General features: G+C 44.8%; 1 protein-coding gene across 1 annotated transcript in view; it reads left to right on the top strand.

The window, feature by feature from the left end:
* The window catches only part of LOC147627634 (protein SAWADEE HOMEODOMAIN HOMOLOG 2-like), a 55,370-nt gene extending 33,721 nt beyond the window's left edge, over nucleotides 1-21,649 (top strand). The window contains exons 8-9 of the mRNA XM_086814549.1: nucleotides 20,989-21,108; nucleotides 21,190-21,649. Of these exons, the coding sequence (XP_086670675.1) occupies nucleotides 20,989-21,108; nucleotides 21,190-21,306 (237 nt within the window). The 3' untranslated portion in view covers nucleotides 21,307-21,649. The remainder of the gene's footprint in view (nucleotides 1-20,988; nucleotides 21,109-21,189) is intronic.
* Nucleotides 21,650-22,036: the final 387 nt, after the last annotated feature.

Raw genomic sequence — 22,036 nt, 5'->3', positions numbered from 1 at the left:
TTAAGTGAAGTTTAGTTAGCCTAAGGTTGTGATTACTGCGATCACTCACATGTCACATTGGTATCAGAGCATTTCAGGGTAACCAGTCTTAGATCATTTTTCATTCCATCATTCATTCAGTCAGTCATCATGTTAATTGCTTCCGCATAGTTAAACCCAGTTCTCAAAATCTTGCAGGCCATCCTTAGGGATTTCCCCTTGGGCATGCATTAGTAATGCATCCATCTGCATTGTTGCACGGCATATAGGGTTGCACATGGCTTGCATAGTAGTCATCCTAGCAGTCACTCTTGCATTTGCAAGGCATACATGTTTTGCCCATGAATTCGTTGGGGAAGAATGGCATCCATCATCAAAGGAGTGAATGAAGTTTTGGGCTTCGACTGGCAACAGCAGGGGGTTCTCTTCCACATAAGAAGACGGAAGTTTGCTCCAACATCGCCTCAGGAGTTTCAGAGGTTCAGGAATGTGTGAGGATTCCACAGACAGGTCAGGGGTGACTCAGGTATTTCCAAACAGATTTAGCACGCATTTGCCATTCAGTTCCCACAGTAGACAAGTATTTGGCTCAAAGGATTCAACTCCTATAGTCAACCTCTACCCCGGTAGAAGAAGTCAGAAAGGGGGCAGTGGTTTCAGTGGAGAAGGATCACGAGAGGAGTCGAAAGGTTGCCAGGTATACCACCCAGCAACAGTTTAGCAGAGGGGAATGTCACGTGCACACCCGAAAGGTGTACAAGTGACATGGCATCATAAACATTAATCAGGAATTAATCGGGATTTATCAAGATTTATTTGGTATTTTCCAGTATTTTATCAGGCATTTAAGCATGGTATTCAGCATGTATCTCGCGGTACAGGCTGAGTACATCATCTAAAGCAGCACAATAGACTTCATTAGGCTTCATAGGCATTTATGGTGGCAGCCGACAAGTATTATGAGCATTTATGGCATTTATGGGCAGGTCGTGAGTATCTAGGAGCTGGCCGACAGCTTAATAGCTGGCCGACCAGCATCATTCACACATATTTAGCTAGCATATTCAGCACATAGTTCATCATTCCTACCTCCTACATAGAGGGAAGCCGGCATCGAAGGGTGGACCTCAGCATTGGAGCAAGGAACTATCCTCATCATCAGCATTCACCATATCCCTCTCATCCCGAGAAGGATCTTCATCTAGGACATCATAGATCTATTAGATCTCATTGTAACCCATTAATCTAATATAGCTGCATTGCATTGCCATGACACTATTTGTCTATCTCTTAAGCATCATTAAGTGAAGTTTAGTAAGCCTAAGGTTGTGATTACTACGATCAATCCCTCACATGTCACATCGGTATCAGAGCGTTACAGGGTAACCAGCCTTAGATCATTTTTCATTCCATCATTCATTCAGTCAGTCATCATGTTAATCGCTTCTGCACAGTTAAACCCAGTTCTCAAAATCTTTCAGGCCATCCTTAGGGATTTTCCCTGAGGCATGCATTAGTAATGCACCCATCTACATTCTTGCATTGCATATAGGGTTGCACATGGCTTGCATAGTAGTCATCCTAGTAGTCACTCTTGCATCTGCAAGGCATACATGTTTTGCCCATGAGTTCTCTGGGGAAGAATGACATCCATCATCAAAGGAGTAAATGAAGTTTTGGGCTTCGACTGGAAACAGCAGGGGGTTCTCTTCCACATAAGAAGACGAAAGTTTGCTCCAACATCGCCTCAGGAGGTTCAGAGATGGTGTGTGAAAGGATTCCACAGACAGGGGAGGGGTGACTCAGGTATTTCCAAGCAGATTTAGCAGCATTTGCCATTCAGTTCCCGCAGTAGACAAGTCTTTGGCTTAAAGGGTTCAACTCTTACAGTCAACCTCAACCCCGACAGAAGAAGTCAGAAGGGTGCAGTGGTTTCAGTGGAGAAGGATCACCAGAGGAGTCGAAAGGTTGCAAGGTATACCACCCAGCAACAGTTTAGCAGAGGAGAATGTCAGGTGCACACCTGAAAGGTGTACAAGTGACATGGCATCATAAACATTAATCAGGAATTAATCGGGATTTATCTGGTATTTTCGAGCATTTTATCAGGCATTTAAGCATGGTATTCAGCATGTATCTCGCGGTATAGGTAAAGCAACACATTAGACTTCATTAGGCTTCATAGGCATTTATGGTGGTAGCCGACAGCAAGTAGGTGGCAGCCGACAAGTATTATGAGCATTATGGCATTTATGGGCAGGTCATGAGCATCTAGGAGCTGGCCGACCAGCATCATTCACACATATATATAGAAGCGCATCATTTGAGGTCATTTATCTCAGATCAGCATCTTATAGATCATCTTCTCCTCAGCGTTTCCTTCTTAGGAAACAAGGAGAGCATCAGTTCGTCATCTTCCATCAGCGTATTCAGCATACAGACAGCATCAGATCCAAGCTTCTCTTTAGCGTTTTCGTTCCCAAGAGACAAGGGAAGTCAACGGGACAGTAGTTCACTCAGCATACAGTCATCATAGGCAGCATATTCAATCCATGATCTCATCTCTCCTCAGCGTTTCTCATCCATGGAGAAAGGGAGAAGCAGATCAGCAGTTTAGCCAACATATTCAGAACATATTTCATCATTCCTACCTCCTACATAGAGGGAAGCCGGCATCGAAGGGTGGACCTCAGCATTGGATCTTCATCTAGGACAATATCATAGATCTATTTAGATCTCATTGTAACCCATTAATCTAATATAGCTGCATTGCATTGCATTGACACTATTTGTCTATCTCTTAAGCATCATTAAGTGAAGTTTAGTTAGCCTAAGGTTGTGATTACTACGATCAATCCCTCACATGTCACGTTGGTGTCAGAGCGTTACAGGGTAACCAGCCTTAGATCATTTTTCATTCCATCATTCATTGAGTCAGCCTTTGTTGGTAGAGAAGTGCAGGTCATGCCTCTTTTTGGCAAGTTGCGAATACACATTCAAGGCTATGTGGATCATGAGGATTTTCTTGTGGCGCCTTTGAATGGTTGTGATGAAAGCCTTGGCATACACGTATTGATCCGTGCAAGGCTTACAAGACCAACAGGATCACCTTCATGCATAAAGGCCGAGAGCATGTAATTGATGTTGGTGAAGAGAGTGATACCATTTCCCTTGTATCTCATGTACAAATTAAGAAAGTAATAAAAAAGAGTGTTTTTGCGTACTTGATTTTTATACGAGATCATGTTGAGGAAAATAATGTACATGTAAACACTCTTAGTAATGATAGGTTGAAATTCTTGCAAGACCACAATGATTGTTTTGCTGATGAGTTACCAAATGAGTTGCCACCCGTACGACCGGAAGATCATCGCATTGATCTTGTGCCGGGTAGCTCACCACCTAATAGGCCAGCCTATCGTGTAAGTGCATCATAGTCACAGGGAATGGGCATTTTTAGACTCGGGAATGTTGGGGATGGCAGCATCTTCCCGTTTCCATTCTCGTCCCATGTCACTCTATAGTCACAAGGAATGGCCATTCTCAATCTTTTCCGTCCCCATTTCGCGTCCCATGTGACTATGAAGTGCATCCCAAAAGAGAAGATCATGAAGCAAGTGAATGAGCTTCTTGAGAAGGGTTTGGTTCAGCCAAGCTCTTCTCCATATTGTTCACCTGTCTTCTTGGTTCAAAAGAAGGATGGATCCTTTCGTACGTGTGTGGATTATAGAGCTTTGAATAAGCTTAACATTAAGAATCGGTTTTCGATTCCATGCATAGACGACATCCTTGACAAGTTGGATGAATCGGCATGCTTTAGCTGAATTGATCTCAAGAGTGGGTATCATCAAGTGCGTGTAGTGCCTGAGGATGTACACAAAACTGCTTTCAGGACAGCATTTGGGCTTTATGAGTATCTTGTTATGTCTTTTAGTCTTACGAATGCCCTGGCTACATTCAATAGAATGATGGATCGCATATTCCGTGGGTAGAGACAATTTACAGATGTCTTCTTTGATGACATCCTAGTCTTCTCGAAGACCGAAGAAGAGCATAGAGCTCATTTGGCCATTGTTTTTAAAGAACTCTGTAAGCATGAACTCTTCATAAATGCAAAGAAGAGTGAGTTCTTCTTGTCAGAGATACATTATCTTGGACATATTGTGTTCAAAGATGGACTGCGGATGGATCCTGCAAAAATTGATGCAATTCGGAATTGGCCCGAATTGAGTTCGGTGCATGAGATCCGTAGTTTTCTTGGATTATGCTCTTACTATCGCAAGTTCATTCGGCACTTTGCATGATTTGACAAAGAAGAAGGCTACATTCAAATGGACCAATGTAGAGAGGGATGCATTCCTCAAATTGAAAGATGCAACTACTCATGGTCCAGTGTTGATCATTCCAGATTTGCAAAAGTCTTTAAGTGTGGAATGTGATGCATTTGGAAATTGCATAGGAGCTGTCCTTAATCAAGAGGGACATGCCGTGGCTTATGAGAGCTATAGATTGCATGATGCAGAGCTATCTCTTGGCATTTATGAGAAAGAGCTCTTGGCTGTAATTCATGTACTTACTATATGGAAACATTATCTTCTTGGGGCTGATTTCATTGTGAAGACAAATCACCAGAGTTTGAGGTATTTTCTTATTCAAACTAAGTTGTCAGAGAAGCATATGAGGATGGCCAATTTCCTCTCTATGTTTCATTTTCAGATCTTACACACTCCAGGAAAGAAGAATGTAGTGGCAGATGCATTGTCACGAAAGCCGTATGTAGTAGCTATCTCGGTTGCCTCTCATGGGGACTTGTCTGCCATGCGTGATTTGTATCATACAGATGCTGATTTTGCCACTATTTGGGTTGATTTGATGGCTGGTTATGCACATGCCTCATATGTGATCAAAGAAGGTTATCTCATGAAAGATAATTGCCTATGTGTGGTGTCTGACATGAGGCAAGCCGCAAAAGGTTTTGGATGAGTGCCATGCTCCTCCATATGCTGGTCATAGAGGCATAATGCCTACTACGCACATGATTGAGCGGTATTTCTTTTGGCCAAGTACGCGAAAGGACATAGAGGCACATGTACGTGCATGTATCACTTGTCAAAAGGTAAAATTTGATAGGCAAAAGGCACCAGGTTTGCTTCAGCCATTGCCTATTCCTACGCAGCCATGGGAAAGTATTACAATGGATTTCATTATGGACTTGCCACGGACCTAACAGGGTAATGATGCAATTTGAACAATTTTGGACAGGTTTAGCAAGCAAGCTCACTTCTTGCCGGTCAAAAAGGCCATCAAAGCTGAGCATATGGTTAAAATATATCTTGCACAAGTGTTCAAGCATCATGGAATGTTGAAGTCCATTGTGGGAGATAGAGATCCCAGGACTACTGGATCTCTGCTCTGTTTTCTCATGTGGATCTCTGCTTTGTTTTCTTATGAGCAGGAGAGGATCTTTTGTAGCCCTACGGGCGTTTTTATATAACTAATGAAAGGATCTTTTCTCGGGAAAAAAAAAAGAGATCCCAGAACTACAAGTCTCTTTTGGCGGGCCTTATTTGATAACATGGGTACCAAATTGGACTTCTCATCAGCTTATCACCTTCAAACGGATGGGCAAAGTGAGGCTGCAAATTTAGCCGTGTTGGATCTCTTGAAATGTTATGTGGCGGATCAGAAGTCTTCTTGGGAGAAGTACTTACCGCTTGTGGAATTCGCAAACAACAACACGGTGCATGCATCTACGGGAAAGGCCCCGTTTGAGATTGTTTATGGTAAGGTGCCATCCTTTGCACAAAGGATGAGATATTTGTAGTATGTAAGAGACTTGGATATTGCTTTTACTCACGTGCGGACAGCCATTGCAAGGTCACAAGACAAGACAAGCATAAAAAGGTTGCCGACAAGCAAAAAAGGCAATTGGATGTTAAAGGGAAGGATTGGGTATTGCTGAAATTTGAGAAAGCAAGACTTGCAAAGAGGCCTGGCAAAGAGGGTGCATATCCTAAGCTTGCAACCAGGTACTATGGGCCTTTTTGAGTGATCAAGAAGATCAATGAAGTGGCTTTCAGATTGGCATTACCTAGTCATTGGCACATACACAATGCTTTTCATGTGGGTCTCCTTCGCAAATATGTAGGGCCGGAGCCCAGTGAAACAGTCATTGAGGATCCACCAGAAGTGGATGAGCTTAAGATCTTGCAGCCAGAGCAGATTGTGTATCACAAGGAACGCAAGCTTGCTGCAGGCAAAGTTGTCAGGCGTTACCTTGTGAAGTGTAAGAACTATCTTCCCATTGATGCTAAATGGGTAGATGAAGAGTTCTTCAGAGATTGCCCGCATGTGCTTCAGACATATTTGGATGCTTTTTAGTTGCGGACAACTCTGGGGAGGGGATGTCACCATATGGTCACCTAATTGGTCCACCCATGCTTTCTCATCATGTAGTACATTGGACTGGTGTCCATGGCAGTTGTATATGCCGCCACTCATGTGATACTGTGGACTTGGCTTTCCATTGGGACTTGTGCCTTTACATGCCCATAAATGCCTGGTGGATTGGTGTTCCATTGGGTCTGGTACTTCGTGTATGTGTGGGAGAGATGGAATTAGGGTTAGATGTTCATGTGGGAGACATACACAGAGAAGCAAGGGAGAGAGAGAGAGAGTTGTGAGGATAAGTCAACTCATGATATGAGTGTGTGACTCCCCTATCACACATGTATATTGCACTAGTACACATAGTGCACTTAGTACATTAAATGTACTAAGTGTACTATGTACTATAACTTATGGGCTTGTACACACTATAAGGGTGGGCATAGTGCCTTTACCCCAACAACCTCCCACTTAAAGGCAAAGTGCCCTTAAGTAAAGGAAAAGAAAAAATCAGCATGTACATGATAATATACAAGGCCATATCAAGGCTGAAACTGGCCTCATCCAATGCCCATCACAAGTGTCTGCAATGAGCAAACCGCTCTGGAGGCAAACTCTTTGTCAACAGATCAGCTGGGTTGTCATCCGTATGAATCTTAACAAGCTGAATTTGCTTGTTCTCTATCACCTCTCTGATGAAGTGATACTTCACATCCACATGCTTCGTCTTTGCATGAAAAACAGGGTTCTTTGCCAACTGAATGGCACTCTGACTGTCACAATGCAACAATGGAATATCCCCTGTATAGCCCAATTCAACCACTAACTGAGATAGCCATAATGCCTTCTTGCAAGCCTCTGTGGCTGCAATATACTCGGCCTCTGTAGTAGATAAGGCAGTGCACTTCTGCATCCTGGATATCCATGACACAGCACCTCCTGTGAATCCGTGTAGCCATGCACTAATGCATCCTGTTCGCCAAAACAAATGCACATATCCTGTGTGCCCTTCAGGTATCTCATGACACCTTTCACTGCTTCCCAATGCTTCTTGCCAGGGTTGGCCATGTATCTAGAAACCACTCCCACTGCAAATGCAATGTCCGGCCTAGTAGCAACCATGGCATACATGAGACTGCCACAAGCTGAAGCATACAGAACCTTGGCCATATCAGCCCTGTCTCTATCCGACTGTGGGCTGTCCATAGCACTGAGTTTCACATATGGAGGCAAAGGAGTACTAGTTTTCTTCCCCCCGTCCATATTGAACCTCTGCAAAACTTTGCCAATATATTCCTTCTGAGACAAATACAACACATGCTGATTTCTGTCCCGAAGTATCCGCATACCCAAAATGTGATTTGCATCACCCAAATCCTTCATATTAAAGGTTTGATGCAGCCTCTGCTTCAAGGCATCCATCTCTTTACGAGATTTCCCGGCAATCAACATATCATCAACATACAAGATGAGGATCAATAGACTGCCATCCAAAGCTTTCTTTGTGTATAAGCAGTGATCTATGTCACTTCTCCTAAATTTCTGGGATTTCATGAATGTATCAAATTTATGATACCATTCTCTTGGTGCCTGTTTGAGCCCATAAAGACTCTTTTTCAGCTTGCATACAAGCTTCTCCTTTCCACTCACTGCATAACCCTCTGGCTGTTGCATATATATCTCCTCATGGAGATCACCGTGAAGAAAAGCAGTCTTCACATCCATCTGAATCAAGTCCAGATCATCATGCGCAACCAAAGCTAACACAGCTCTAAGTGTGGTCATTTTGACCACTGGAGAGAAGATCTCATCAAAGTCCACACTATATTCCTGCTTGAAGCCCTTAGCCACTAGCCTGGCTTTGTATCTTGGCTTTGCATCTGGTGCAACTTTGAGCCTGTATACCCACTTGCATGGCAAAACCTTCTTGCCTGCAGGCAAATGCACCAACTTCCAAGTTCCATTTTTATGCAGAGAATCCATCTCTGACTTCATGGCATGCTTCCAAAGAGCCTTGACTGCCCTCTGTAAAGCCTCCTTATAACATGAGGGCTCCCCACAGTCAGTAAGCATCAAGTAGTCAACCCCTGGAACAAACCTGTCAGGGGCTCTGGAGGGTCTTGTGGACCTCCGTACCCAATGACCATCATTTGCAGGTTGCTGTCCAGCCTGCATATCACCCATTGGTGGCTCCTGTTCCATGCCATAAGGCTGAAATATCATGCCCGGTATTGCCTCTAACTGTGGTATATCCATAGGGATATCTTCTGCCATCTCTGGCTGTCCATTTGGACCATTTTCAGCACCATTTAAGGGCTGGTTTTGCTGCTGTAATGGCTGATTTACAGCCCTTGGTTGTTGTCCATGATGTCCATCATCATCAAAGATGACTCTGCCAGGCTCCTGTTGCCTTGCAGGCTCCTTATACATGCATGTTTCATAAAAAATGACATCATTGCTGCGTATAATCTTTCTATTCACGGGATCCCAAAGTCTATACCCCATTTCACCTTTGTCACCATATCCTAGGAATATGCATTTGTGAGACTTAGGATCAAGTTTGGTGCGCATTTCCCTGCGTATGTGCACGTACGCAACGCAACCAAACACTCTCAAGTGCTTGTATGACGGAGGCTTCCCTGTCCATACTTCCTCTGGCACTTTCCCACCAAGCCTCGTGTTAGGTGACCTATTTATAAGGTGAACGGCTGTCATAACAGCTTCAGCCCAAAAACCATGAGGTAATGCAGCATGTGACAACATAGAACGGACCTTCTCTTGTATGGTCCTGTTCATTCTCTCTGCTGTCCCGTTTTGTGGAGGATCATAAGGAGTAGAGAGCTCCCTCTTGATGCCTTTAGCATCACAAAAGTCCTGAAACTGTTTGGACATGTACTCTCCACCATTGTCGGAACGCAAAGCCTTCAGTGTTTTGCCAGTTTGATTCTCAACAAGAGCAACAAACTTCTGAAACACTGAGAATGTATCACTCTTCAAACGAAGAGGATAAACCCACACCTTACGTGTGGCATCATCAATAAAAGACACAAAATATTTTGCCCCTCCCAAAGAAAGCTGAGGCATCTCACATACATCTGTATGCACAAGCTCTAACTGAGCATCTTTCTGTCCAAGAGCTTTCTTGTGGGGGCATTGTAGTTGCCTACCATATATACAATGCTCACAAAACTGAAAACTTGAAAACTTTAGAGAAGGCAAGTAACCCAAACGAGACAATTGCTCCATTCCTTTGACACTCATGTGTCCCAACCGGCTATGCCACATAGAAATTTCCGGCAGCTCGGTTGCATTTACATTAGCATGGTGACAAACACCTGCATGCATAAAGTAAAGAGTGTCCACCTTAGAGCCTCTGGCAACAACCAGTGAGCCCTTACTAATTTTCCACTTTCCACTACTAAATGTGGTAACATAATCAGCATCATCAAGCTGTCCAGTAGAAAGCAGATTCTTCTTGATCTCAGGCACATGCCTGACATCATGGAGCATAAGCTGTGAACCATCTGAAAATACAAGCCTCACATCACCTCTGCCACGAGACTTGCTCCTTCCCCTTTCTTGGCTTTTTCCCCTTTGCTGGGATCTCCCACGTGCATTCATTGCATTGGACTTTCCAACAGAGTTGTTTTTCCTGTTCATCTCTTCTTGAAGAAGAGCACCCTCAACATCTGCATATGACAGCATAGCATGCGAATTGCTAGTGGCTGTCCTGAATGTGTCCCAACTCTCTGGCAAAGTGCATAACAGAAAAGTGGCTTTGAACTCATCGTCCATTGCCAACTTTTGATTAATGACCTGGCTGACAATACCATTAAACTCATTTAGATGGGCTGTCATAGACGCCCCTTCCTTCATCTGAAGACCTATGAGTTTCTTCAACCAATACACTTTGCTTGAGGCACTTTGCTGGGCATACAAGTCCTGCAGTCTCTGCCACATTCCCCAAGCTGTCTTCTCTTCACGAATGCTGAAAAGTAACGAGTCTGACACAGACAACATGATAGTAGATCTTGCCAGCTCATCCATATCTTCCCATTCTTCAGCAGTAAGAGAAGCGGGCATTACACCCCTTTCTTTGATAGGCTTGTGCTGCTTTTTCTGGAGCAACACATTGTAGCACTGGGTTTGCCAAATATCATAATTATGCGAGCCTTCAAGCTTCTTGATATGAAGCAATGAAGAGCTCTCACCTGTGGTTGCCATAGCAAAATGCAACCTGTCAATGCCTGACTCCCTGCAAAATGTGCAAACACTGCACCAGAAGCACACAAAGTGCTCCCAGTTGTTCTCCCAAGCTTTATCTCCCACTGCGGAAGCAAGAATGCAACTTTTCTCCCACTGTTTGTGATGGAATCACCAAAATCTGGTTGCTGTGCAGATTTTGGACAGCACCTTAAATGTGCTCTGTTGCCCTTCCAAAGTACTGTACAGGAGTACCAAGTGCTCACCAATGATGTACCAAACCTGTACCGGCAAGTACAGCAGCTGAAATTGAACCTTTTCCTCACTCAAATCAGTGTACAGCCATGCCAAAACTTGCACAAAGCTGTGCCAAATCTGTACCAGCAGGTACAATAGCAATAAATGCTCTCCTGGCTGTCCAAATGAGTGAAAATCAGACTTTTACAGTCCCGTACACTGCATACAACAGTCCCGAACAGAAATTGGGCAAAAGCCCCTTGACTGCAAGCTGATTTTTGAGGATTCAAGGCATAAATGTCTTGCCTGCTGCTTTGCCAAGCTCAACAAGCATACGAACTTGAAAAGCCCCTTGATTTAAGATCAATTGCTGATCATACATGGTACATTGACGCACATGAAGGCATCCAGAGTGTTCACGATGCTTCCCCCTGGCCACATATACATCCAAATAATGAAAGCCCTTTGATTTACAGGCACATTGAGTGCTTGTAAGGCATCAACACATTATCCACAGCATCAACTGCGAGTGCCTGCATGCAAATCAACCAAATCGGCACAAAAGCCCCTTGATTTGCACTGCAATTTGCCGCAAATTTGCCCAAATGTGCGATTTCTCACATCATACAGCATGTATGAGTGCTTAATTGCACAATTACATCAAAGGCCCCAAATTTCGACATCCAATTTCCTGCAAATTGATCGTGATTGTGACCAATTTTCTGCAAATTGATCTTGATTGTGACCAATGTCACCCAATTTTGCCAATTTTGCTCAAAAATTGAGCAATTTGGCACCTGTACCTGCTCAATTGATGATTGACCTGCCTAATTGCAAATCCCAAAAAAAAATTGAAGCAAGATACCTTGTAATTTCTGAATTTTGTTGCAGGAAAGGGGGTGTGCTGAATTTGCTGCTGATCTGCAGAAATCTGATGCTGTTGGAGGGCTCTTCAGGCGTGCTGCAGAATTCGTGTATGGATGGTTGGCCACCCTGCAGCCGTCTAGCTCTTACTCCCTGATGGAGTACTCTTTTGCAAGCGAGTAGCAGGGCTGCGGTCTAGTTGAGCAGCAGCGAGTCCATGGGGGCTTACAAATACCTGGAGGAGCTATGGCGGAAGAAGCAGTCGGAGCAAGTCTGACGTGATGCGCTTCCTGCTGCGCGTGCGCTGCTGGGATTACAGGCAACAACCTGGTATTGTTCGCATCACTCGCCCTGACTAAGCTCGCCGCGCGAATGATTCAACGCCCGCCTTCGCTCACGCCCAGCAGTCAGCCTACGTGTCCGCCTGCCTTCGCCTAGCGCTCGCTCCACGCTCGACGCCTGGCTGCTGTAGGCGCCTGGCTACGCCTGAATAGCTGGGCAGCGTGGCTGCTGCTTGTTGGGCAGCGTAGGCTACCTGCTGCGCTGCTTGCTGGTCGTTTCTGGCCTCTTCACACACAGGTTGCGCCCAGCACTAGACCACGTGCTCGCCCAGCCCTAGACCGAGCACGAAGGCTCTTCACGAGTGCTGGCTACCTTCCTAAGCCGATTGCTACTGCACAGAGATTCGAAGGGCACCAGCTCTGATACCAGTTGTGTGGGAGAGATGGAATTAGGGTTAGATGTTCATGTGGGAGACATACACAGAGAAGCAAGGGAGAGAGAGAGAGAGTTGTGAGAATAAGTCAACTCATGATATGAGTGTGTGACTCCCCTATCACACATGTATATTGCACTAGTACACATAGTGCACTTAGTACATTAAATGTACTAAGTGTACTATGTACTATAACTTATGGGCTTGTACACACTATAAGGGTGGGCATAGTGCCTTTACCCCAACAGTGTACTTGCCTGGAGCACGTCTATTTTGGTATAGTCTCATGAACGGGGATTGTCCATACCAATGGTGCATTGCGTAGCATCTTTTATGTGCTTGCTTTTTGCAATTGAAATTGCATGCTTTTTTCATGCTTGCTTGACCAATGTGTAGTTCCGGGTAAGGGGATGCCCGTCCGCGAACCGTGCGTGTGAAACTGTCTACTGACATGGTTATGTGGCATGTGACAGGTGGTAATAAACCTAGCCTTAGAAGTTAGCACTAATTTATAAGTGAGTGTGTACACACTTCATTAAGTTTTGGGCGACCAAAACTCACTTATAAATTATGACTAGCCCGGTGTTCAGACACACTGATGTCCCGGGGTGGACAAAACCCAATGTCCACTGCCCATACCTTATTTCCTTTGTACAAAGGGAGTAACCAGCCATGTGTCCACTCTAGCGTGCTCCACAAAGTACCTGCCTGCCACCTACATTGGACAACTCACCACCTCACTCCTCCTCTCTCTAGAGATAGGTGCCTCCTTCATGAGGGCTATTGGGCTGCATTTTTTGCACTTTTCTCCTTCCCAACTCCATTTCCAAGCTTGCTAAGGTGTTTCTCAAGCTTCCAAGAGTGTGTTCGGATGCTAATCACTCTCCTACACACTCCCACTGAAATTCAGCAAAATAGCTCTCTTTATCGCTGTAATTTTTGGTCTTTTTACTGAAGTCCTTCTTTCTCAAGTTGAACCATAGGGGAAGCTTTCCCAAGGTTTCCCTCATCCTCTTGAAGACTTTTGTCGCAAAGAAATGCAACATGGGCACTTGAGACGGTAGTGTGGGTTGCAAGTCTACATTGACAACCACTTGTTTGCAATACTGTATTCATATGCATTGGTATGGAAATTTGGTCAGAAATGCCCATGACACTATGTACTTGATTCTCCCAAGATCAATATACTTTATTTGAGGGAGGGGTCGGCCGTTCCGGCTCATTGTGTGTCTCTTGTCAATTCAGCAAATTACTTCTTGTATTTGAGCAAGTGTCCATGAAATCTTAGTGTATTTAAGTGTATTGATTAGCATTGTGTTCAACCAAGCTACATTGTTACAAGGATCTTCATCTAGGATAGCATCATAGATCTATTTAGATCTCATTGTAACCCATTCGTCCAATATAGCTGCATTGCATTGCATTGACACTATTTGTCTATCTCTTAAGCATCATTAAGTGAACTTTAGTTAGCCTAATTTTGTGATTACTAAGATCAATCCCTCACATGTCACATCCAAGCAGATTTTGCTACATCCTTGTCATTATTGATTATGCCACCAAGTGGGTGGAAGCACATGCCACCAATAATGCCACCGTCTCCATAGTAGCTAGATTTCTCTATGAGCACATCCTTACTAGCTTTGGTTGTCCCTTGCAATGATCGGGGCTCCTATTTTGGCAATGAAATCATCACCACCCTCCGTTTTTCACTCAAAATCATGTGCCTATTACCCTCGGGCCAATGGTCAAGCATAGAGCACCAATAAAGTGCTATGTCATCTTCTTCGCAAGGCTTGTCTCATCAGCATCCCAAGCAATGGCCGGATGCTCCTCTAGGCACACCTGAGCATATCACACTGCTTATAAAGCCACTACTCCACATAGCCCCTTCCAGTTGGCCTCTGGGCTTAAAGCAATCTCCCCTTTTGAGTGTAACCATGGCTCCATCAGGGTCGACACCCCACATGTGTCTCTCTTTGGAGCCTCTCATTCCTCCTCGATCACCCGTCTTTCTGTCTTGGAAGAATCCTGTGCCCTTGCCAACTTGGCCTTGGAAGCAGAGCAGTAGAGACGCAAGGCATGGCACGATCATCATTTACGTCACCCTTGATTTTCTCAAGGTGACTTGGTGCTCCTCTACCAGGCTCGGTACCTTAAACGAGCCAAGAAGTTGGCGTGTGCATGGGGAGGACCTTACCAAGTTCAAGAGATCTTGCCACAAGACGATGTGCAATTGTGCACCTTGTCCAATGAGCGCCTTCCTCTAGTGAATGGAGCCAGACTCAAGCTTTATCTCCAAGCTAGGCCTGAAAACCATCTTTCGATAGGCCCAGGCTGATAAAAGTTTTTAAAATTTTTAAAGCATGTCACTTGAAAACCATCTTGGAAGACATTAAAAAATAACCCAAAAAAGGGAGCCTAAAAAAAGTCTCGATAGGCAAAGGCACACCTCTTTGGCCATATTTTCCTCTTTTTGTTTTTTTCTCTTGAACATCTTCCAGTTTTGTCCCCTTGGAGGGGACGATGTGCAAGATGGGTTTTCCGGAGGAGTGGGTCCGAGGTGTATCGGGACTTTGCTCGGCCAGTGTCACCATTTGGTCCCTTAACCAGTCTTGATTAGTGTTTCGGGGCAAGCCCATACATGGAACAAAACCAACGTGAGAACGGGGATTTTCCACATAAGAAAGGTGAAGCATTCACTAGCAAAATTTTGCCTGAAAGATGGCCACACAGCATGAGCACCATGGGATTTTATTCATCAAAGTGACTTATAATGTTTATACGTTAGTGTGTTCACACATTATTAATGACAGGCTGGACATATTATTATTTTAGGCAGGGATCCCTGGACGAAAGGAGGCGCCTAGACAAAACTTGGGCTACAAGCTGGGAAAAGCTGAAAAGCAGGTATTTTGGGCCAACGCAGCCACTTTTGGCAAAATAGAAAAGCACAAGGCCAAAAGTAGGGCCTGGCCGACTTTATAAAAGCAAGGAAGGGGGTGTTTTGATCACCAGGTGCATATCCCTTGGCTGGCTGCTGTCTCTCTCTCTCTCTCCATCTCTTCTCAGCGCTGGCCGTACGGTTCTTTCTCTCTCTCTCTCTCTCTCTCTCTCTCTCCTACAGAACTGGCCATACAGCAGGTGTAGCTGGTGGTCTTCAAGTGCTGGCCGTACAGTGTAGATTCTCCTTTCTGCGCACTGGCGGTACAGCTGACTGAAGGTGTTTCTTGTGATTGCCGTACAGCAGCAGCGCTGCCGTCTTATCTGCTGGCTGTCCTCAGCCTGTTTTCTACATAAGAGGCCGTACAGCTGCTGGTTTCTTCTCTCTATTCTGGCCGTGTTTGGGGCTGATTATGTGGCTGTTTTGAGACTGTTTTGGACAGGTTTTGGTGCTGTTTTTATCTTGGCACCAGATAGATATTTGGGCAAGAGTTCTGTTGATGCTTTGTGGAAAATCCGGTGCAAGTTTGCACCTGCACCTTGGTTTCTTGTAAAAGCTTCTATTTGAATATAGAAGTTCCTACGGGGGGCCGGCCGTTCCGGCTTAGTGTGGTGTCGCTATTTTATTGTGGTTTCTTCTGCTGTGTTTCATAGCTCTGTTTGGTATTTGATGTGTCTGTCTACTGTTCCAGGTCCCCCCTCCGGTTATAGTGGTATCAGAGCATAGGCTTTCTCGGAAGTAGAGGCTTCCTTCCAACAATGAGAAAGAGAGAAAAGATCCTAAGTGGGGACCACACTGACCAACAATTTTATGAAAATAGTCATGTGTCAAGACATGGGTAGTAGACAGCTTGGACTAAGGATTTATTGATTCACAAAATTTATCCTTGAAGTATGGAGTTGGTTTTATGTGCCTGTGTTCAACACTCTTTCCATATGGATTATTGTGGATTATAAATCAAGTTTATGAGCAAGCTATTTGGAGATACATCTCAAGATATCTTATGGATACCACTCCTATGATCCATACGCATGCCCAAGCCTAAACATGCTTCACATGTCCATAAAATCCATTACAGACCCTAGGTATAAATGCATGTGTAGACCAAAGATATGTGCAGGCCCCAGGTAGAAACACCTGTCCAGACCAAAGATATATAAAAGCCCCAGATAGAAACACCCGTCCAGACCGTGAATCAATGTTGGCCCCAAGGCACAGGCACCTGTACAGACCATGAATCTAGGCCCCAACACTACAGTGTCCGTACATACCAGAGATTCCAAAAGCAATCCTATCATGTCGTTGGCCTCCAAGTGGCATATGCTACCACAAGATCCATACACATGCCCAAGATTAACATAAGAATGAATCACAGGCATAGAGATCCCGGTTCTCCATAAGTATGTCTTTGATAGATAGTTTTACAGGCATTTTGGCCGATGATAGAATTCCATAGAAAAATCCTCGATCCATAAGATATCAACTGCATCCCATAGAACACGAAGCGAGCAAAACATACTCCATCCTAGTAAAGTGAAGCCATAGAATTGTAAATAAAGCCCAAGAATTAGTGAGAGAATGATAACCATATAGATGCGCCAAACCTTTGTATATGTATAAATCCTTGAGCAAAGATATGCCAAAAATATAATCCATAGTCCTTCGACATAAACCTGGCTTTTCAACCATTAATACTATTTACCTAAAACAGTTTAAGGCAAACAAACAACACAATTCTCCTTGTACAGGCATACAATGGTTGAGTGTCCAAAAACACTTGGAATAAACTGCAAAAAGCATCAACTTTGTAAAACTCAAAGTATACTTAGCTTTTCTTTGCCAGGTTCGTCATGAAGTCAAAAGAAATATCTCGTCACCATGCTCTTATGTAGTCCAATGGCATGCCAAGATGTTTTGTGGCTATGTATTCTGCTTATTTTCTGTTTAGAGGTACTTAAAGCTACTTATGATTTATGAATATTTGGGACACGGTTGGCTCTTGTGCCTGTGTTTGGTTAATATCAGAGTTGTTGACTCGGCATATGATTTATGAACATTTGGGACATGGTTGGCTCTTGTGCCTGTGTTTGGTTAATATCAGAGTTGTTGACTTGGGATATGATTTATGAATATTTGGGACACGGTTGGCTCTTGCACCTGTGTCTGCATATAATTAGAGTTGTAGACTCGGGATATGGCTAAAGTTTCTTTTTCGACACAGTTGGCTTTTGTGCTTGTGTCTGGATATTATTAGAGTTGTTGACTCAAAATATGGCTAAAGTTTGTTTTTCGATACGGTTGGCTCTTGTGCCTATATCTGATTTCGGATCATGGATCTAGATTTATGGCTTTAATGCTTGGATTATGAAATGCTATAGATTGCAAAATATTTGCTATACTTGAAGAGTATTTTAGTGCTATCAGGCTTACACAGTTGTGGACAACTGTTTTATAAGACAGATGGGGATGTCACCATTTGGTCCCTTCACCAGTCTTGATCAGTGTTTTGGGGCAAGCCCAGGCGCTTATCCCCTGGTCGGCTGCTCTCTCTCACTCTCCATCTCTTCTCAGCGCTGGCCATACAGTTCTTTCTCTCTCTCCTACAGAACTGGCTGTACAGCAAGCGCAGCTGGTGATCTTTAGGTGCTGGCCGTAGAGTGCAGATTCTCTCCTTCTTTCTGTGTGCTGGCCGTACAGTTGACTGGAGGTGTTCCTTGTGATGGCAGTACCACTGCCCTCTTATCTGCTGGCTGTCCTCAGCCTGTTTTCTACAGAAGAGGCCGTACAGAACTGGCCATACATCTGCTGGTTTCTTCTCTCTATTCTGGCCGTGTTTATGTGGCTGTTTTGTGACTGTTTTTGGACAGGTTTTGGTGCTGTTTTTATCTTAGCGTTGGATAGATATCTGGGCAAGAGTTTTGCTGATGGAAAATCCGGTGCAAGTTTGCACCAGCACCTTGGTTTCTTGTAAAAGCTTCTATTTGAATAGAGAAGTTCCTACGGGGGCCGGCCGTTCTAGCTCAGTGCAGTGTCGCTATTTTTTTGTGGTTTCTTTTGCTGTGTTTCATAGCTCTGTTTGGTATTTAATGTGTGTGTCTATTGTTGCGGGTCCCCCCTCCGGTTAGAGCGAGGTTCTTATTCAAGGTGCTAGAGGTGACAGATTTCCGCTTTCATGCTCAGTCCGGAAAGGGTGCCCTTTAGCACCTTATCTTTTCTTGTTCGTCATTGAGGCCATGAGCAGTTTTCTCCCCGGCTAGGAGACCAAACTTCAGGGACTGTCCCCCCATCCGAGTGCAGGAGGAGCTTCTTGATTCCGAGTTCGCCGATGACACAATAGCATACCTATCAGGGGCCGAGGGGAGCCTCTAGAGATTCGCCGAGGTGATTGAGATTTTTGGAGTGGCTAGTCCCGATACTGGATCCTTCTCCTCCACAGTGGCTGGGAGTGTTCACCAGGCATGGTATACCCTTGGCAGTTCATGGCGCAAACGAGTGATCCACTCGACTCACGTTCTCTATTGGGCTTCATGGTGGCAGACTGGAGAGATCAGAGAACCCTTTAGAGGACCTCAGGGGATGTACCTTGCAGAGGGTGAGGGTGATTAGTGTTCATGCACATGAGTGGCACATTGACCCTCCACCAACCAAGGTGGCCAGAGAGAGACTTTGGTAGCTATGGATGTGGGAGGGCCAGCCTATTACGAGTCTCCAGTGGGACCTGGGAGAGTGGACATGGCAGGATCCAGAGGACAGAGAGGATTCGCTTGGTACCCCCTTCTTTGCTTACAGTGCTCAGTTGGGCTACAGGATTCAAATGTCAGAGGTGGAGGACACTCCAGCAGCAACAACACATTGGCAGTTTCAGGGCCTCCACGGCATTTTCTCGTAGATTTCTGGAAGTTGCTATGGGACAGATTTCGGCCGCCGAAGATCACTCTTTTCATGTGGCAGCTAGCACATAGGAGCTTAGCATTTGGCACTTGGTTGGCCATTTGGCAGACCAGCATTATATCAGAGGTGTGGCCATCCCAAGGTGTCTTAGTGTCATTGTCTTTGGGATTGCCCAAAGGCCCTGCAGGTCTGGCAGAGAATCCTGTGCATTTTCACTATGGATCGGGCTCCTGCCCATATTGTCATGTGGGGCACTGTTGCTTGTGCCACTGAAGCCGCGATCATCAAGTCGTATGAGGAGGGAGGTGGCCCTTTAGGTCTCTCACCTTCATATTTCCATTGCGCTAGTTCCAGCATGGCCTTCTGGTCATTGGATGCTAGGTTCTTGCCAGAGATCGGAGATTTGCAGTAGTATAGCCGCGTGACATATATGGAGAGCTCGATGCAGCGAAGCCATAGAAGACACCCTCACCCCAGCAGCGAAGTCTATCCGGAGCATTTGGCTCGATATCATTCGTAGTCAGTGAGGGCAGCTTAGACTGCATGAGGAAGTGTCGGGAGGCCTTCCTCAAGATTTGGCGGCACGGTCCCTTTCTTGCAGATAGAGGTGGCGAGCCCACTTGGCATTAAAGACCACTTGTGTGGGCATTCCCCCCCCCCTCCCCCCCCTTTGTATGAGATAGCCTTCTCCTCCTAGAGCGGTCAGTTGGAGGAGAAGTGCATCCTCCCCCTTTGTTCATCTTGACTAGTGTTTCCCCTTTTGTACTTAGCCAAGTTGACCGTTTTCTTGGTAACTAATAGAAGGATCTTTTTCTTGGAAAAAAAAGACGTAAATCATTTTGTCTATGAAAATGAAGGTTGAGGATGTGTTGTTCCTCAAGATGCAGTGCAGATACACAATGATGTGGAGTTGTTCTCCCAAGATGGGAGACATTAGCACCTAGCCTTGGTGTGTGATCCTACCTCAGGGTAAGGTGTTCCTATGGCCCCCCCCTGGTGGTGGAGATTTAGGGGTAGGAGTCCGCATATCGAGGAACACACATCCCCAAAGGGGAGAGGTTGAAATATCAGGTCTATGTGTGTTGGAGTGGCAGGAGCTCGCTCATGTTGTGTATTTAAGGGGAGGTGTGTGTTCTCCTAGTTTGGTGTGAGGGGAGGCAACGGATCTCCTACATTCTTGTATTGTTCGTTGGTTCAAAGGTTGATTTGATTGGTCAAATGTAAAAGAAGAAAAGGTGAAAGAAGAAATCTAGAATATGGTCAATAGGTGTAGATGAGTTGTATGGATAAATATGCATTTATGAAGGTCAAGGAGGTGGATGAGCTCTAGAAGGATCCTAGAAGTTTGGTTGTACCTTGGCTCTTGAAATCTATGGGAAGAATTGTGAGTTATTTATCATGATTAGTCTGTTATTGTTTAAGCTCATGTTAATCAAATTAATCTTCCAGTCATGAATTTTATCGCTTGGTTTGAGCCTCCTTAGGTCCAAGTTTTTAACTACGCCAACTACAGGAAGGACATGTTTCATGCTTCCTGAATGGTCAGTCAGACATAGTATTAGCTTGTTGTTCTTCAAACACGGTAGATGGGTTGATTGATATGTGTGTGCATGCCTAACACTGTTGGATGTGGTTTAGGTTGTGACCAAACAGTTTGGAAGCTTTCGTGTGCATTCTCATCAAAGTTATGACTGTGGGTGGGCAATTTCTCTGTAGATCATGATGCTATGCTGTAAACTGACAACGATTTCCTGTCAATTAAACTCAGGAAGGAAATGAGCAGGCACTTTACTACGACGCGTATGTGCTAGAGGTAGAAAGGCGGAGGCATGACATTAGGGGTTGCAGATGCAGATTTCTAGTGCAATATGAGCATGACGGGTCAACGGTGTGGTCTCATTTGCCTTTGATTTTTCTCTACCCTTTGGATATGCTCCCTCATGTTACAGCCAATCCTTGCGTGATGCAGGATATTGTACCATTACGGAAGGTTTGCCGGAGACCAGAGACCGAGTATCGGGCCCCTGCAAATCAGCCTGCAGGGGATGCATCAACTACAAAGGAAAAAGACTCAGATGTACAATAAACAAGGGTCTGTGGCATGTATCATGAAGTTGAGGTCAACAGTCAGCTGAGGGGGACAAAGGTGGCCTTGGAATGCAGAGTTTCAACCACGTGGATGAAGTTTTAAGCCATGGTGGCAGAGTTGCGAACTGAAGCTGTATTCCACGAGTCAAGGCTTGGTTTGAAACTGTCGTTTCCTCGTTTGAAAGCCTAGTGTTATCCAATTCGGATCTTTTACTTCAATTAAGAAAGGCTATTCATGGGGGTTACAAGCTATGCAGGATGTAACCAGGGAATACAGGCTCTTGATCCCTTTTCTTAGATTCATGCTCACTGAATAACTAAGTTCACTGATTTTCATGGTAGTTCCCTTTATAGACGTTACTGCAGCATGTTTGAGGGCAATTCCAAGTGTCTGTTTTGGTCCATACCTGATCTAGAATGTGGGTGGCATGTGTCTTATTTGCATCATGATCTGGATACAGGGATACATTGAAGCATCTCTTAAGGTCTTTACAGACAGATTCCCCACCCCCACCCCCCAACCACCTTGAACAATGGATAAGCGGGGTTTGGCAGGGGAGATCCCCTACACATAATGGACGGGTGGGTGAGATGGCATTGGGAGAAGTATGTAGGTATCATCACCCATTTCCCTCTCCTTTCATCTTATTTTATTTTTAAGATCCCTCTCTGACATGTGTCCCTCTCTTGACATCCCCATGTATTTTTGTGTGTGTGTGCGCGCGCGC

This window comes from Cibotium barometz, chromosome 20, assembly GCF_041138505.1.
Source record: "Cibotium barometz isolate CiBa-2024 chromosome 20, ASM4113850v1, whole genome shotgun sequence".
NCBI classification, from domain to species: Eukaryota; Viridiplantae; Streptophyta; class Polypodiopsida; order Cyatheales; family Cibotiaceae; genus Cibotium; species Cibotium barometz.
The sequence above is the reverse complement of the archived record's forward strand: the minus strand, read 5'-3'. Positions and strand labels throughout refer to the sequence as shown.